Source organism: Rhinopithecus roxellana, chromosome 1 (assembly GCF_007565055.1).
Source record: "Rhinopithecus roxellana isolate Shanxi Qingling chromosome 1, ASM756505v1, whole genome shotgun sequence".
Lineage (NCBI taxonomy): Eukaryota > Metazoa > Chordata > Mammalia > Primates > Cercopithecidae > Rhinopithecus > Rhinopithecus roxellana.
In genome coordinates this window covers 149,561,288-149,579,805 of record NC_044549.1, presented here as the reverse complement: position 1 = coordinate 149,579,805, position 18,518 = coordinate 149,561,288, and the positions used below count along the sequence as shown (strand labels likewise).

General features: G+C 31.0%; 1 protein-coding gene across 1 annotated transcript in view; it reads left to right on the top strand.

Moving 5' to 3' along the window:
- The window catches only part of SI (sucrase-isomaltase), a 102,268-nt gene that overhangs the window by 23,017 nt on the left and 60,733 nt on the right, over nucleotides 1-18,518 (top strand). Inside the window, exons 13-20 of the mRNA XM_010358645.2 lie at nucleotides 1,416-1,529; nucleotides 6,845-6,929; nucleotides 7,465-7,582; nucleotides 9,680-9,851; nucleotides 13,522-13,638; nucleotides 15,636-15,790; nucleotides 16,763-16,847; nucleotides 17,548-17,604. Of these exons, the coding sequence (XP_010356947.2) occupies nucleotides 1,416-1,529; nucleotides 6,845-6,929; nucleotides 7,465-7,582; nucleotides 9,680-9,851; nucleotides 13,522-13,638; nucleotides 15,636-15,790; nucleotides 16,763-16,847; nucleotides 17,548-17,604 (903 nt within the window). The remainder of the gene's footprint in view (nucleotides 1-1,415; nucleotides 1,530-6,844; nucleotides 6,930-7,464; nucleotides 7,583-9,679; nucleotides 9,852-13,521; nucleotides 13,639-15,635; nucleotides 15,791-16,762; nucleotides 16,848-17,547; nucleotides 17,605-18,518) is intronic.

Sequence of the window (18,518 nt, the reverse complement as noted above, 5' to 3'; positions counted from 1 at the left end):
CTAGGGCTGTTCTAAATGCTCCATCTATGGGTGTCAGCTGATTTCTGCCCCTTCGTACTTTCCGCTGTGGCAGGCCAACACTGAGTTCCAATGCAAAAACACCACGATCGCTTTGCTGTCCCTTCCCAATGTGCACAGATTCTCTCTCCATGCACCATGGACACTGTTGGGGAATGTGAGAGGGGTGGTGCATGCATTCCAAGACTCTTTCCTACCCTCTTCAATGAGTCTTCCCTTGATATGATGCTAAAATCAGGTACTGTGATCACTCATCTGAATTTGGTTCTGAAGAAGGTGCTTTGTTGTATGTGGGAGTAGTTGTTCAATTTGGTTCTTCTGCAGGGGAACGGTCATTGGAGGCTTCTTTTCAGCCATCTTGCTCCGTCTCTCTACCTTAAGCTTCGTTCTTATCACATTCATCCAACTTAAAGTTTCTGGTGTAACTCTTTTAAATAATTATGAACTCCTTCTGCAAAAATAGAAAACTCACGCAGTTTCTTACCCTTAATTGATATTTCACATAATACATGTTAACACCCGCTTTGTTCCTTATGGACAGATCAGATAGCCAATTTGAAATATTTGGATACAAAACAATATAATTTAGCTCAATTTATCTGAAATTAAATTCTGCTTGCCTAATGTTATTATTGTAAGTAATAAGTAAAATAATATAAAATAATTTCAAGAAGCATAAATCAGAAAAAGACAGCATAATACACAAAGTGTGTAACAGCATGGACTCAGATGTAAGAGTGTTTGGGTTTAAATTGCTGCTGTACCTGTTATTAGTGGTTTGACTTTGAACCACTTACTTAACTTCTCTGCATTACTTCTGTAATCTGCAAAATGACTTTAATTATAGTACCTACCTCATCTGTAAGTGGTGATAAAAATAGTACTTGCTTTCAAAAATTCTAATGAAGATTATATGTAATTATGAGAGTACTTGAAATAGTGCCCAGTATGTATCATATTCATGTTTATTCATAAAAAATAAAGATAAAGACACTTAAAAAATTTCTTGGAGGCATATGCCTTTGGAAATAAGCTAATGTGCTTTATTTTATGGGATATAAAATACATTATATAGAATATTTATTGTTTATTTATTAAGCTATCCTACCAGGATGCTCAAAAACAAATTTAGAGTTAAAATAGCAGCCTTGTGCCACGTTCTGATAATTTTTTCTTTCTAAATGCTTCATATTTCACTTTCTTTTTACTGCTCTTCTTTAAATGCATTTTAAATAGTCATGATATTCTTGTAAATTTAGATAATGTGTGAGTCATATATACCTAAAGAAGTAGAATAACTTTAATTTTTTTACTATTCTCAACTTCTTTACTTTGAAATTCCATTGATTTATTGTTCTCTTTTTTCATGTATATATGTGGATGATCTATTCTTCTAGGTATGGCCAGGATTAACAGTATACCCTGATTTCACTAATCCAAACTGCATTGATTGGTGGGCAAATGAATGCAGTATTTTCCATCAAGAAGTGCAATATGATGGACTTTGGATTGTAAGTAGCTATTTTAAACCAATGATTTTGGTCAATAACTGTATAATTATTTATCTGTAAAAATTACTAAGTCAGCAAAATATATTTTTTCTGATGTATTCAACATAAAATTTAAAGCTACTATAATGTTTTTTCCTAGAATATATAGGTATATCCATCATGGGCATAAGTGAGAAAAAAATGCCAATTAAGGTTTTTCTGTATCCAAGATTTTTTTCCTTTATGTGTAATAATTTACCTGAAAATTAGTTAATAAGATTTGGTGATAAACCTATTACTTATCAATTAGCAAAAAATTTATTAAAGTTTTTAACAGTCAAGCAACAGCAGCAATGTGATCTGAATAAGCCCCTGTCCTTTAGAGACTTCTCTTTAGTAAGCTATGGAACAGAACAAATAAGAATTGGCAATAGGTTAAGTATTACTGTATCTCAAAAAAGCAACAAACAGAATCCTAGTTTGCTCATAAACTTATTAAAGAAAAATACAGTCATGCGTGGTGGCTCATGCATGTAATCCCAGCACTTTGAGAGGCTAAGGTGGGCAGATCATTTGAGGTCAGGAGTTCGAGACCAACCTGACTAACATGGTGAAACCCCGTCTTTATTAAAAATACAAAAATTAACCGGGCTTGGGGGCACATGCCTGTAATCCCAGCTACATTGGAGACTGAGGCAGAAGGATCGCTTGAACCTGGGAGGTGGAGGTTTCAGTGAGCCGAGGTGGTGCCACTGCATTCCACCCTGGGCAACAAGAGTGAAACTCTGTCTCAAAAAAGAAAAAAAAAAATACAAGTGTTAAAGAGTTTCTTTAATGAAGCTGTATATCTGTAGTTATTGAAGACCTGCTGCTAGGGATGGAAACTAAATTACAACTGTGTATAATTTTGAAAAAATACATAATGGACACACTAGTGATGGCTATATTTTCTTTGGTGTTTTAGATTCACACCATCTCTGTTTTCCTTAGGTGCTCATTATTGATTCAATCATTCTTCTAATTATTCCCTTATTTATTAAATCAATCAATCATTTACTTAGCAAATATTTATTTTGCACCATATATCTATCAGACATGTTGCTGGGACTACGAAGATGGAAAAATTATGTTTTCAGCTGACAACATGGATTTGGGTAAAGGGTTAGCATAATTTTCAGAACTCCTATGATGACAGTAACAAAAAGAAGATGAAAAGGCTTCAGTTATTTAACATAAAATCACTGATATCACACCACTAATAACTAGCAATTGGTAGGAATAAGAAGAAAAATACTGTTATCTTGAGCTTTACTTTAAAATCTAGTTCTTGTATTATTTAACTGATACTGAAAGTTTCTTAAGTCTTTTATTTTTTTCCTAGTCAGGAGCCACTTTGATTACAGCAAAGTTACAAATATAAATAATATTGTAGGAATAGTGAGACAGAGCCTGACTGTGTTATAGAAAGACAGAATATTGCATTTCTTGCATTCATTGAAAACTGAAATTCCTGATGGACCTCCAAAGTGTGGGAGAGAAGGTTATCTGAGAAAGGCAGAGTATTTCCAACACTGATACAGAAGCATTGTAACTAAGCCTTAAATAAACAAACAAACAAACAAAAAACAACATAAAAAGCAGTACAATTTCAAAGATCAATGAAATTCAGTGAACTAATACATATCATGGATAAACAGTGGATATTTTACTTATAGCTATTACTTAAATACTGCCATATCACACTGCTAAGTGGTTTATCTAATTATTTTACTTTCTTTGGATTATTGTTTCTGATCCAGCTAAAACAAGTTGTTGTTCAACTGATAAAGTTTTAGATCTATGTCAAGTATAAAAATAGTTTTATAATTTACTAGATTTGTAGTTTAGTTCCATGCTAATATTCGTGAATTTTAAGTTTAAATATTAAAATCACTTTGGGAAATGATGTTAGCTTAATTGTCATTGAAATATAGTTTTTGTGTATAAAATATAATAAATTTGAATTCTCTTTTTTATGAGAGATAATCCCCTAACAGTTGAGAAACAAAAGCCTACTGTACTTAGTGTAATTAAGACCAAAGCTATGATTTCAAAACAAAAGTGTTAGTCAATATTTTAAAAATTAAAATACCATTTCCATTTTGTGAATACATATGAATATTTTGATATCATGTTGTTATTTTGGATCTATTCTTAAAAATCTAATAAGCAAAATTATTCAATGAAAAACTGAATAATTTAATGCATAGTATTTGGAAACATAAATTTTATTAAGAAGATATGTCCAAATAATTTTATATATCCAAATAGCTAGAAGCGTATTTGGTTATATTCTTTCTACATTTCATGTGATTCTTATAAAAATGAAATTCTTTTACAATTTTTTTTTAAAAACAGGGCTATATTTATCTAGATTTAGTTTAAATGTGCATATAAAATGCCATCAGAACACTATCACAATTTTCAAGCAATTTTAAAGAAGCTTGAGGTACATTCTCGGAAACAAAGTTGACAGTCTTTTTTTTTTTTTTTTTTTTTTTTTGAGACTTAGTCTTGCTCTGTCACCCAGGCTGTAGTGCAGTGGTACTATCTTGGCTCACTACAACCTCCGTCCCCTGGGTTCAAAAGATTCTCCCTGCCTCAGCCTCCCGAGGAGCTGGGATTACAGGCGCACTTCACCACGCCCGGCTAATTTTTGTATTTTTAGTAGAGATGAGGTTTTACCATGTTGGCCAAGCTGGTAGGTAACGCCTCAGCCTCAAAAAATAGTTTTTAATAGACTTAAGATGATTTGAATGACACCTACATAACTTTAGATGTGCTTATTACTGTCAGTCCACTGAGGCTTTTGCCTCGTGACTACAATGTTCCAAATCTACTAGTTGTAATATTAAAAATCTTAATTTAATGCACTGGTATCTAATATTAAATAACTATAGTTTCACTTAAATCATTTGGATAAGTTAGAGAATTAAAATGCTTTTATAATTTTCAAAATGCCACTTAAAAATATACTACAATAGATAAATTCTTTTAAAATATGTGTACTAAGTGTAATTTAATACAGTCTTGCTATATAGACATACTTTAGACATATTTAAGGAAGGTTACTAAAATATTAAATGGCATGTTTTATGTAAAATATGGTTAAAATTATGAAAAATGTTATTTTTTTGACTCAGTAGGTTAAAAATTTATATTATTGATTCAAAAAACTATTTTCCCTTTTGTTGTGAGTTGGCAAAATAATCACATTCTGATTCAATCATGTTAAAATGGTCATAAAATAGAACTTTTAAATATTTTTGTCAATTATTTTCAGTAAAACCAATTAATTTTTTTTCTAAAATAATTTGTTCATCCTGAAATTACATAATAATGTTTACTTTCAGTGATGAAAAATTTTGTGAAATTTATGGCAAATTTACACATATGTAACTCAAATAGAAAGGATATTAATATCATAGTTGAGTGTTTTGCCCTTGTAATTCCTCAACTATACTATATACCCGGATGTTAAAATTGTTTAGAAAAAGACTCTCTTAAAATTTAAAATAATGCAGCTCACTATTCCCAAATTATACATTTCAGCAGCAGTTTTTTAAAACTTGAATTGTATTGATGGAATCATGAAGAAAAATATAGTTTACCTACACTTATTTGCTGTATATACCACTATTAATTTCTACTGGACATAGGAAACAAAATTGAATATAACATTCCAGACAATTTCAAAAAAATAACTCAATGTAGCTTTAGGTATTTTTGTACTTCGGAATAACTATATTAATTTCTCTCATTTCTGCTTACTCTGAAAACATTTGGGAAGTGGAAATATATACCGTTTAAATCTGTCATGATAACAAGTCTATTCCTTTTTCCCTTGAGCACCATTAATTTATCATTTCAATTCCATGTATCAAATTTCCTTAGCTTCTTTTTATATCCACAGTCTAGACACTTTTATGAGAATATTTTGAGAATAACAGAGATGAATAATCACATTGAGTGGGCTTCAGTCAGAAGGACTCAATATTTAGGGAAGTTTTTGCAAACTAAATAAGTCTAGTTGTAGTTATAATTTTATGAAAGAAATGTCTAACTATAATACAAATGATTCACCATTACATTTTAAAAATTATTTTATTTAAGTGACATCATCAGTCTCAGATCTTTTCTAATCTGTTGATAAATATTATCTATTTGGGGAGTCTCAGAAAGCAGTATAAAAGATAGGTTTAACGATTGCAAAGTTAATATAGGAGTGTTAAGGTTAAAGGGAGGATTGAAAGCTGAAATAAGAGAGGAAGGATTCAAAAAGGTGAAAAGCAGTGAGTCTTAAAATATGGGCATGATGTAGATGGGGAAAAGGAAATGTAATTAAGAAAATCTACTTTTTCTGAGGGAAGTAAAATTACTACAGAGACAAGGATGTGACTGAATGTGATGCCTTTATATGAAAGGAGACAATTTATTATAGAGATGTGAAAAACAAGGCTTATAGAAGTCCTCGACACATTTTGCAGAGAAGAAATACAAAACACATATTTCTTGAGTATATGTTTGGTAATATATGATTTTATAAAATTTATCTTTTTTAGTGCAAAGACTTAACTGGTTTATGGTCACACAGCTAGTAGGTAGTGGGACAAGACTGGGGCCTGTGTTAAAATGGCTAGAAAATCCGTGAACATAATATTCCACCACTATTTCTTCAAGAGCTGTTTAGGTCTTGGTTCTCAGAGTGTGATCGTGCTGACCTAGGTTTCCCTGAGTGTTTCAGAGATTCTGTGAAGCCATAACTATTTTAATGAAAATACTAAAGTCTATTTGCCTTTTTAAAACTATCATTCTTTTATGAGTGTATAGGAGCTGTTGGTAGGCAAATTTTCCTGCTAGCAATGTGCTTAGCACATCATAGAAACTAGATAAAGGTTAAATGAAACAAAATACATTGAATCAATGGATATGCAAAGAATGTGTATAATAACGGACTCATAATGAGAAGACTAACAGCTATTTGGAAATGACTTAATACTTATAAGTAATGTCATATATATATATATATATATATATATATATATATATATATATATATATAATCACAACTAGATACATGAACTACATTTTGATTGTTTAAAATCTCTCTATCCTAAGATGCTTATCTGATGTAGACATTCTGTTTATTTTTAGGTTGGTAGCTTATATTTATCTTCTAGGAATTAATGAGCATTATGGTTATCTTATATAAAACATTTTCAAAGAACTGGAGAGTTTCTGCTAATAGGATTTATAATTATGTAAAATCTGTGGTTCTTCATTTTGTATCCATTCAGGACATGAATGAAGTTTCCAGCTTTGTTCAAGGTTCAGCAAAAGGATGCAATGCCGACAAATTGAATTATCCACCTTTTACTCCTGGTAAAATTTATTTGGTTATCTAATTACTGCTTTAATTGAGAATAATTTTCTGTTTTACTGGTAATTTCTAACATATATTTCTAAATTACAATTTTTGGTATAGTTTTAAAACCATAAAATCAACTTGTTTATTTTTTCTTCAGCCAAATATTTTCTGCCTAAGATTGTATTAAAATAGACTAATCTATTATAAGGCTCTAAAATGGGTCCATAAATATATGATGTACAATATAGTTGGGTGTAGGTATATTTCTATATTGTTAAAGTCTATTTTGTTACTGAAGTTGGAAAACAGAGTATTTACCAATGTAAATATAAATCTAATAGTTAATCCAAGTTTAGCAAGAGTGAAAGATGAGGACCTAATTGGAACTTAGTTTAGGTTTAGCTGAATTGTCCTTTGTCATCATTTTCGACCAAATATGGAATTTCGTAGCACAAATGAAATGGGATATAACATTTATGATGGAAAATATATATTATAACATTTATAACGGAAAAATATGAGAAATGTTTCTTATGTATTTTCTCAAAGATATTCTTGACAAACTCATGTATTCCAAAACAATTTGCATGGATGCTGTGCAGAACTGGGGGAAACAGTATGATGTTCATAGCCTCTATGGATACAGCATGGCTATAGCCACAGAGCAGTAAGTGAAATTGCATTCAAATAATTCTTTCATATTTATTTTTTTTAAAAGTTTTTGATAATTTATCAGTGTATTAATAGTTGGGAAATAGTAAAGTTATGAAAAAGAAAGACAACATTTTATGCCTGCTGAAAAGTTACGGCATTCAAAATATCAGTTCTCTTACTAATATTCATGAATTCGGGACTCATTTATTAAGAATGAAGTGGTAGGCTGGGTGCCGGGGCTCACGCCTGTAACCCCAGCACATTGGGAGGCCGAGGCAGGCAGAGCACCTGAAGTCAGAAGTTTGAGAACAGTCTGGCCAACATGGTAAAACCCAATCTCTACTAAAAATATAAATCTACCTGGGAGAGGTGGCGGGCTCCTGTGTTCCCAGTTACTTGGGAGACTGAGGCAGAAGAATAGCTTGAACCCAGGAGGCGGAGGTTGCAGCGAGCCGAAATCGTGCCACTGCACTCCAACCTGGGCGACAGAGCTAGACTCAGTCTCAAAAAAAAAAAAAAAAAAAAAAAAAAAAAAAAAGAAGAATGACTATTTATATAATATATATATATGTATATATTTAACTGAGACCCTTTATTTTAACTCCTAGATTTAAATATCCTTGTATCCTTCAAAATTTTATCATTTCTGAATATAACTGTGTTTTAAGCTTGAATCTCACAACTGACCTGGGAAAATATTGCCCCAGGAACAGGTCTTTAACTATTTTTCAAAAAGAAGGATTTAATTAAAACATAGTTTTCTAATTAATATCCTTCTAAGTAATGTTCTGTACATTTTTTATAAAATATGATACTAAACAAAAGAAGAAAACACTAATATGTTCATTATCTGCTAATTTTCAAGCATCGTTTATGGTCCTGTGATATTATAGTCAATAAACCCAATACTGCTCTCAATATACTTATGATTTTCTCATAATTAAACAGCTGTGACTGAGTGTTTATTCAAATTTATATTTTTCTGGTCCTAAATCATACTGATACCCAAACTCTTAAACACTGTCTTCATGGTGTTAATTTACTTTGTAAACTCAATAGAATATTACATGTAGCGGTGTTTAACTTAGTATATCCTAGGAAAGAAATAATAGGCCATGTTTCAATATAATAAAGACTATAACATGGAAAAGCACTTGAAATACAGTTACTCATTTCCTAATTGCTTCCAATTATGAAAACGTTATAAATAATAGTTGGGTAACATGAGTGATGCTTGTAGTTGTGGACAGTGGTTAACTTCTAGAAACAAACAAACAAAGAAAACCCTCTTAAATATTTTTTATCCCTAACTTGCCTACTAATATTTGAAGATGTAGAAATGAATATATAATTGGAGTCACCACACTACAAAAAGTGCATTGGGTTCAAGTTCAGGTATAATATTTTCTATTTATAAGGGAATTCAATTAGTTTAAATCATATATTTCAAAAACAAATGCTGAGTGGATACCAAATGCACATGTTTATTTAATTTGGTAAAGGATGATTGGAGTCATTCAAAATTTAGTGATTTCTAAAAATTCCCTTTCACTATATTTTACCAGAATATATTTAAATAAGTAAATATTAGTAGTGACATACAAAATTGATATGCATGCAATTTTGACATAATTATTATAAATATTATGACATAATGCATTAGTCCATTTTCATGCCGCTGATCAGGCTTACCTGAGACTGGGCAATTTACAAAAGAAGATTTACTGGACTTACAGTTCCAGATGGTGGGGGGGCCTCACAATCATGGCGGAAGACAAGGAGGAGCAAGTAACATCTTAGGTGGATGGCAGCAGGCAAAGAGAGAGTTTGTGCAGGGAAACTCCCATTTCTTTAAAATCATCAGATCTCATGAGACTCATTAACTATGACAAGAACAGTGCAGGAAAGACCCGCCCCCATAATGCAATCACCTCCCATCAGGTTTCTCCCACAACGTGTAGGAATTGTGGAAATTACAATTCAAGATGAGATTTGGGTGGGGACATAGCCAAACTATATCACATGGCTTGGAATTATGAAATTTTATAATTTAAATGCCAACTTTATTTTTTAAAATAATTTTTATTAATTAATTTGGTTTTATTTTTAGAGCTATACAAAAAGTTTTCCCTAATAAGAGAGGTTTCATTCTTACCCGCTCAACATTTGCTGGATCTGGAAGACATGCTGCACATTGGTTAGGAGACAATACTGCTTCATGGGAACAAATGGAATGGTCTATAACTGGAATGCTGGAGTTCAGTTTGTTTGGAATACCTTTGGTAAGACAGTTTCATACAGAGTTCCTCATAAAAGCAACAATTGTATTAATTTTTAATGTAATCTTAATGAATTTTAGTAAAATGATCAAAAGGCATGTTACAGAAATAATTCAGCTTTTTATTTTTATTGAGTTTATGAAGAAAATAAGAATACAGATGGCATCTATAATTTTCATACCATTACAGTGAGAATGTAGTATTAATAAAATTCAGTGAAATCAAGATAATTGAGGAAAACAAATATAAATATAAATACAGTATAGAAAAGCTTATATAAAAGATATAAAGAAAAAAATAAGATGGTGAAGAAAAGTTCAAATATATTGGTTATAAAAATAAATGTCAGAAGTCTGAGTCTATTTAAAATACTAGATTACCAGTTTAGATTTTAAGAGATAATCTTTTGTTTAGAATATAAAACATAAGAACAGAACAAAAATGTTTAAAATTTCAAAAGTGGAGAAAATGTGTACTAGAAATTGTGAACATAAAATATCTGAGAAGTCTAACTCTATCAAACAAAAAAAAGTAGTGTCCAATGTTGATATTCAAGACTAAAGAGAGACACTACATAACAAAAGTAACGTAGAAAGTATTATAAAACTGTAGTGATTTGTTTTTGTTCACATGCACAAATAAAACAAACACCAAAAACCCAATAAATAAAAGTAACACCCCCCCCCCCCCCCGCCACAATCTTGTGTTTGAAAATTGAAAAATAGGCTGGACAAGGTGGCTCACTTCTATAATCCAGCACTTTGGGAAGCTGAGGTAGGTGGATTACTTGAGGTCAGGAGTTTGAGACCAGCCTGGCAAATATGGTGAAAACCTGTCTCTACCAAAAATACAAAAAGTCGGGCATGATGGCAGGCACCTGTAGTCCTAGCTATTCAGGAAGCTGAGACAGGAGAACCATTTGAACCTGGAAGGTGGAGGTTGCACAGAGCCAAGATTGAGACTCACATTTTTGAGACCCTATCTGAAAAAAAAATTGAAAAACATGTTATCAAATTCATGCATGAGCCAAAGATAAACTGAATAGAATTGAAAAAAAAAAAAAAAACTTTAGAAAATTAACTTTTAACAATTTTACTGATTAAATCGTGGGAAATTTCAGCTGTTAGTATTTAAAGAAAAACCCACTGATTTAAATACTTAGAAAGAAACGCTGAACAGTGAGTGAAGTGCATGAATTTAAAAAGTGGAAAAAGAAAAACAATAAACCTAAAGAAAGATATAAGGATTAAGCTGAGAGATAAAATTAAGGCAATGTAAGCAAAATCTCTAGAGGAAAAATTTTAAAATACAAAGGTGGTTCTCCAAAACTTTTAATAAAATAGACTAAGTTATAGCATATTTGTTAAAAAGGAAGGAAAAACAAGCAATATTCAAATGTATTTTATTATAAGATGTCATTTGTTATAACAACCAATTAATAAACCATAACCAACAGTCAATATTAAAACTAAATGTAGGACTTTTTGAGAAAATATAAGGATAGCTAAGTAAATTAAATATATACTGTGTTTAATAATAAGAAAACTCAATATATTAGGAATAGGCATTCTCTATAAAATGTTATCAAGATTTTGTGGAATTCCAATTAAACAATAACAGAGATTTTGGGAAACATAAAAGGTGACTCTAAACTTCATTTGCAAAACAATACATTTTAAAGAAGTAGAGAAAAAGAATGAGGATTAGTTCTAACCAGATAAAGCTACAGTTATTAACACAATGATACTGGACTGTGGATATGCAAATAGATTAACATGGCAATATAAGACACAGTCCCATGCATATATAATTTGTTAAATGACAACACTGAAGGAAAGTATCAACTATTTACATGGACTATTAACTCAGTATTTAAGAAACAATATAAAATGTGTCAATTTCTCACACCGTGCACAATAAACAGTTCCAGATAGATTAAGGGACCTATGTGTGTAAAATAAACTTTATCCATTTCAGAAGAAAATATAAAAGGATAAATTTATGACATCAGGTTGGAGAAATAATTAGTTAAGCAGAATACTTAATTACTTAATTACTTAAGGAGAACAAATCTTAAGGGAAACACGTATAAATTTGACTACAGCAAAATGAAAACTTCTGTTCATCAAAAGACCATTTGAAAAGTTAAAAATTAGAGCAACTCACCACGAAATGTTATTTTCAATTCACATAGTCGATAAATGATATTCAATTTGAAGTGCCTACCTTAAATCTATAAAAATTAAGAACAATAGAAAAGAAGTAAAAGATATAAACAGGCAATTCTACAGAAAGAGGATTCTATCGGGACCCAATAAAAATATGAAAAAGTTCTCAACTTCCCTGTAATCAGAGAAATGCAAGTAAAAACCATGGTGAGATATATTTTATGAAGAAAGATGATAAAAATTTGTCTGAAAAATATCAAGAATTGGCAAGAAAATGAATAAGAGGAACATTCATGTGCTATTATAGTGCTTGTAAATGATTACAAACAGTTCTGATTATGCAATTCACATTATAAATAAAAAAGAAAAATAATCCTGTGTATGTACACCATAGAGTAAGAATACATTTTTTACATATTCACAAGGATATCTCTACAGGGTGAGTACCCCCTATCCAAAATGTGTGGGACCAGAAAGATTTCAGATTTCAGGTATTTTCAGATAATTTAGTGTTTACACATATGCAACAAAATGTCTTAAAGGAGCAAATTTATGTTTCGTATACACCTTACACACATAGTTTGAAGGTAATTTTATATGATTTTGTTGAGGAAACAGTTTTGACTGCAACCTGTTATTTGAGACCAGGTATGGAACTTTCCACTTCTGGCATTATGTTGGCACTCAAATTTTTTTTTTTTTTTAAGCATTTCAGATTTTGAATTTCTGGATTAGAAATGTTCAACCTATATATAAATTTCACGGAAGAATTTTTATAGTCATGAGTACCCATACATTGGAGAACTAGAGCAACATTAATATAATTGAATCTCACACAAAAAGGAAATTACATTACAATGCACACAACATGTCATTTATACAGTTAAGAAAGCATGCAAAACAATGCTATATATTGTTTATAGATACCCATATACTTACACGGAAAAAATAAAGAAATGTTGGTAAACGGTAAACACTAAATTCAGGATAATATTTTCTGGAGAGTCCTTGAATAAGGATAATGAGGTCTTATATGGGTACACATTGTGCAAAGCTCAATTTTATTTGGAATAATTAATTTCAAAGCTCAACATGAACACATGGTCACAGTTTGTTATTATTTTATTCCTACAGTTACATATTATACTATAAGAAAAATCAGATCAAAGAAAGTTAGTTTGAGATTAAGAAGCAACATATTTTAATACAATAGTTTCATCTTTTACAATGAATTAATGAGAACATCAAAATAAAATATGAGTAAAATATAAATACAAAAGGCTAAGAAAATGCATAAAGGGGCAATGAAGGAAACCTGTAAAATAATGCAACTAGAGACAAGGATGGAGCGAAAATGGAAAATAAATTGGTTTAAGGAAGCGCATGTAAAAGGAGTAAAACAAATTGTAAATAATGCACATTAATCAGGTGAGGCATACAGTGTGATGCTCTAGCCAAATTTGACAATCTTAATATTATAAATAGTAAATATATTTGTTATTTAGGTTGGAGCAGATATCTGTGGATTTGTGGCTGAAACCACGGAAGAGCTTTGCAGAAGATGGATGCAACTTGGGGCATTTTATCCATTTTCCAGAAACCATAATGCTGACGGATATGAAGTAAGTGCCTCTTGTTCTCCATGTTGTGAAATAAAACACAACCATAGTTTTTATTAATGTCCTTAAATTAAATCTATACAGTATATGGTCTGAAAGATTATAGCATAATTTATAAAGAATTGTTAGAATTCCCTCTCTCAAGACCTGTACATATTTTGTATATTATTACATTTAAAAAAAAAAAGGTCAAATAAGGAAATCATGAAATGAAATGTAGTCACAGCACAAATATCTTAGTTGAGACTAATGCATACACTGTACAAATGTATTAGATTACCAGTATTTTAAATTAGAGCCAAAACTTTTAGAGTATGAATTCTTGGATTCTAACAATGTAAGTTCCGGGTAACTTTTATATGAAGAAAAGTTATAATATACTGTAATGGATTTTGAGTTTTTGTTTAATTCATATGAAACAAAAATTTAAAGATACCCACAAAACATTTAGAGTCCAGTGTCTTTCAATAATAAATAGAACTGGAATGAATACACAGGGACAAAAAACAAAACTAACACTTTTAAAACACAGTTTTGGACTGGTAGGAGCAGAAGTGCAAGACAGTACAAAGCTAGTCTACCAGCCCTGGGAACTCAGCATACTGTTGGCTCATCATGATAAGCATGTTTTTCACAGAGAATAGTAAAATTCAGTTAAACCATTACATCAATTAAGTACATGTTGGTTGAGAAACCATTCAATGTTTACACACTGGCTGCATACAGGGCTTATATTGTGTTTGAGAAGAGGCACAACTACTGAGTTCAGCCTGGAGAGAGGTATGATCAAAAAGAATTAAAAGGTACAAATTGGAGATTAGTTTCTCCTTAATATACCTAAATGATATTTTCAGGAAATGTGCATCCATGGGAGATTTTGATAGAAATTTCACGAAACTCTACGTTCATTTGTGTTCTCCAAAATGCTGATGATAAGACAGAAATAAATTTTGAAATTTACTGGTGAAATAATTTGAATGAAAAAGGGAGTGAGCATGAGAAAGCGGGGAGAGTCTGCAGACCACGGTTCAGGTCTGATCTTCATGAAGGTGAAGGGAAGGTGGTTTGGGAGGGAGAATTCCGAATTGCAGCCTAGTTCTAACCAAGTTTCAGTCAGGTGAGTGGGGAGTCCTTAAGGGAAAGCTGACCATTCATCTTTCGTGCATCTCCCAGGAATGAGTCTGCATCGTGTTCTTACTATGCTCATTCAAGGCTGGGAGCAATATTGGGAAACATGGTTTTCAGTGCAAACTTAATAGTGGATTCAGGGAGACAGTAGTTGAGGTCTTCAGTTAATATCGTTACCAAAAGCAGGAGGCCTAAACAGGCTTGTCCATATCACTGTTACTTGGCTGAAGGAGTCACTTATCTAGCCTGAGCTCAGTAGAGAGGCTGCACTTCAAATTGTAAGTCTACAAGGCTGTCCAGGTAGCTCTGTTCCCTGTGTTCCTGAGCCAGCAACCTACCTGTGATAATTCTAATAGCAATGGTACAAGACAGTAAGTCCTTAGGCAAGTCCATTTCAAGCCTCTGCTTTAATGTATCACACATAATAACATCCTATTGGCCAGAGTGGATTGCATGACTGAGCGCCAAGTCAAAGCGTGGGTAGGTACACTCTAACTTCACTGGTAGAGATTACAACATTCCATGATAAAGGATGTGGGTACAAGGAAGCATGAAACATTGATGCCAATAATTCATTCTACCACAATTATAAGATAAAAATTCTCTTTTGTTAAAAAAATGTTTATTTTTTCTGTGGCAATACTTCAAATATGTTGAAGTGTCCACTTCAAAATTAAGTGCAATTAAAACATATAACAAAACCTAGACATATTCATTCAAACACTTTGATGATGAAACTGGAATAATTTTAATTTCTCATAAAGAAGCTGAAATTTATGTAGTTTGCTTTAAACAGCAGATTAAAATGCTTCTACTTTAATTTTCACTCATATTTTAGCTTTCTTATTTTAATTTATCTTTCTATCTCACAGCATCAGGATCCTGCATTTTTTGGGCAGAATTCGCTTTTGGTTAAATCATCAAGGCACTATTTAACTATTCGCTACACCTTATTACCCTTCCTCTACACTCTGTTTTATAAAGCCCATGTGTTTGGAGAAACAGTAGCAAGACCAGTTCTTCATGAGTGAGTACTAATTACAATAATTATAATACTTTTTAAAGTATTTTCAAACTTATACAGAAAAGATTAATAGAGATAAATCAAGATATAAATTAAATTTCTGATGCTTGTTTTTACATTTGTATAGATGATTTGAAGAGCTATACAATGGTACTAGTAAATATAATTAATTGGACAATATTTAGGTAGAAATGAGAGAATTAAATAGAACTTACAAGGAAAAGATGAAACATGTTAGGATATTGTATCAGTAAGAAAGATTAAGCATAAAATTATTAAAAATATATCAACTAAATATTGAAACAATAAACTAAACATAGATCAAGAGTACAGTATAGTACTTACTAAAAAAGGAAATTGTGTTTATCTTTTCATATATCTTTGACCAGAGTGGGGCCTTTCTGTTATGAATGACTTAAAGATCCTTTTAAATTCAGGTAAAAACTAGAGTTTACCATGAAAAAGTTTTAAGTGAAGAAAGTAGAATATGAAAGATTTCCTATACTTTATGAACCTATCTTATAGGAGAAAATAATTAAACAGAAAAGTTTTTGTATAAATAAAAGGTAACCTTGTGATCTATGATAGATTTTTGAGTATGAGATAAACTGATTTTCTCCTTCTCTCTTTTCTTCCTTCTTTCTTCCTTTCCCTCCCTGCTTTCTACTTTCCTTCCCTTTGTTCCCACCCCTTCCTCCTATCCTCCCTCCCCTCCTTCTTTCCTTCATTTCTTCCTTTTCCTTTCTCCCTCTTCTACTCCCCACTTCTTCCTTCTTCGCTTCCTCCCTTCCTTCTTGAGTGTCAGATGAACAATAAAGGATGTAAGAACTATGGATTCAAAATGTCATCTGAAACAAGCACAATTCAAGATAATAACAATTCCCAGGAAAAAAAACTGAAAAGATAAACCAAACCAGGAATTTAGCTAAACTTATTTTTTCATTATTATACTTTAAACATTGTCATTGTTCTTAGGTTTTATGAAGATATGAACAGCTGGATTGAGGACACTGAGTTTTTGTGGGGCCCTGCATTACTTATTACTCCTGTTCTAAAACAGGTAGGCTCTACAGGTTTAATAACCTTATTGTTTCAACTGAAGTTTGTACAACTAAATTGACCCTACGTTACAAAACATCTGAATAATAGATGATACTCAGTGGACTGTTTCAAGCTGATAAATATCAAGTTGGAATTCTATGATGTGAAACAAATTTCAAAAAGTTGAAAATTATATGAAGTTATTGTTCTCCTGAAAAAAAAAAACTATATTATAGAATCAAAATCAAATCACAATAACAAAGGGCTTTCATTTAAGTAGACATATACATTGAAATTTTGCTCAATTGTAAATAAAGAGGAACTGGAAAACTTGCTGATCAGATGAAAATGTTGGAGAAACACTGGAGTGAGTTGGTAATTATTACCTATTTTTAAAAGGTGTATGTGTCTATGGACATAAACAGAAATAAACATATTCACATTCACAATGACCATGTGGTTTATAACAGTACATATATATGCATATGTTATTTTAATTGCTATCTAATTATTTCTTTACCTCTTTGCTTTTGTAAGTTTTACAATATATTATCTGAAGCTAATAAAGTAGCCTTTTGATTATTATCTATAGGAAATATCGGAGTGTAACAACATAAAGTTTTTTTCCCTTGACTATGAAAACCCAACTTAATATTTGATAAAATCCTCTCTGTTAAAAATTGAAATTAAAAATTACATATTATCTTTCTTTATTTTAGGGAGCAGAGACCGTGAGTGCCTACATCCCTGATGCTATCTGGTATGAATACGAATCTGTAAGTAACCTTAACATACTAATGGACTCACAAGTATATTTTTAAACATTTCTACATAGAAACTTTATTCCATAGAAACTTAACTACATAGCATACATATTTTTAGAATTTCTGTTATTAACTATAAAAAATAATAATTTCAAACTTTAGAAATGTGTCAAAATTTTTGTAAGTATACCCTTTTTTGCACATGAGCTAGACTCTAATATGAAGTTATATTATTTAGCATAAAGAGATATTATTTATTTTTAAATTTTGGAAATAAAAGTTAGCAGTAATGTAGGAAGGAGTGGCAACTTATTTTAATGCTTTTTCTTGTTTTATATATTTATCTTATTGCCAGAAGACTTGAGTACTGAGCTAATCTTACATATTTGTTTTTATATGGTATATTCAAATATTTGAAAAAGCCTTTTATTTCAACCTTGAAAAGACAAAATAACAGCACTCATATACACCATCCATTTTTTTCAGCTGAACAAGACTTTTTGAGAAATATTTATTCTAAATGATATTATTTTGCAAATCACTTACATTGGCTAAGTATACCCTTATTTTTACAGGAATAATGATTTTAAGAAAATCCTTCCTAAAGACATAGTTAACTTTAAACCATAACAAAGAATAAAAAAGCTAATTAAAGTACTGTTATTGTAGAAAGAAAATGAGTCTCTTTATGTTGATTTTTTTTATTTTTGAGAAAGTGAACTTATTTTTGCTCTGCTTTGTTCAGCAAACTGGGGGGAGAAAACAACAACAAAAAAACCAAACTCTCCTAAAACTAGAAAACAATATATTGTATTCATTTGGATGACATAAATTGCTCATAATAAAAATTGTTTCTATGCATACCTTTTAATTCTTGTGAAATAGAGTTTAAAGTCTTCAATAATATTAAGAATATTTGTAATCTT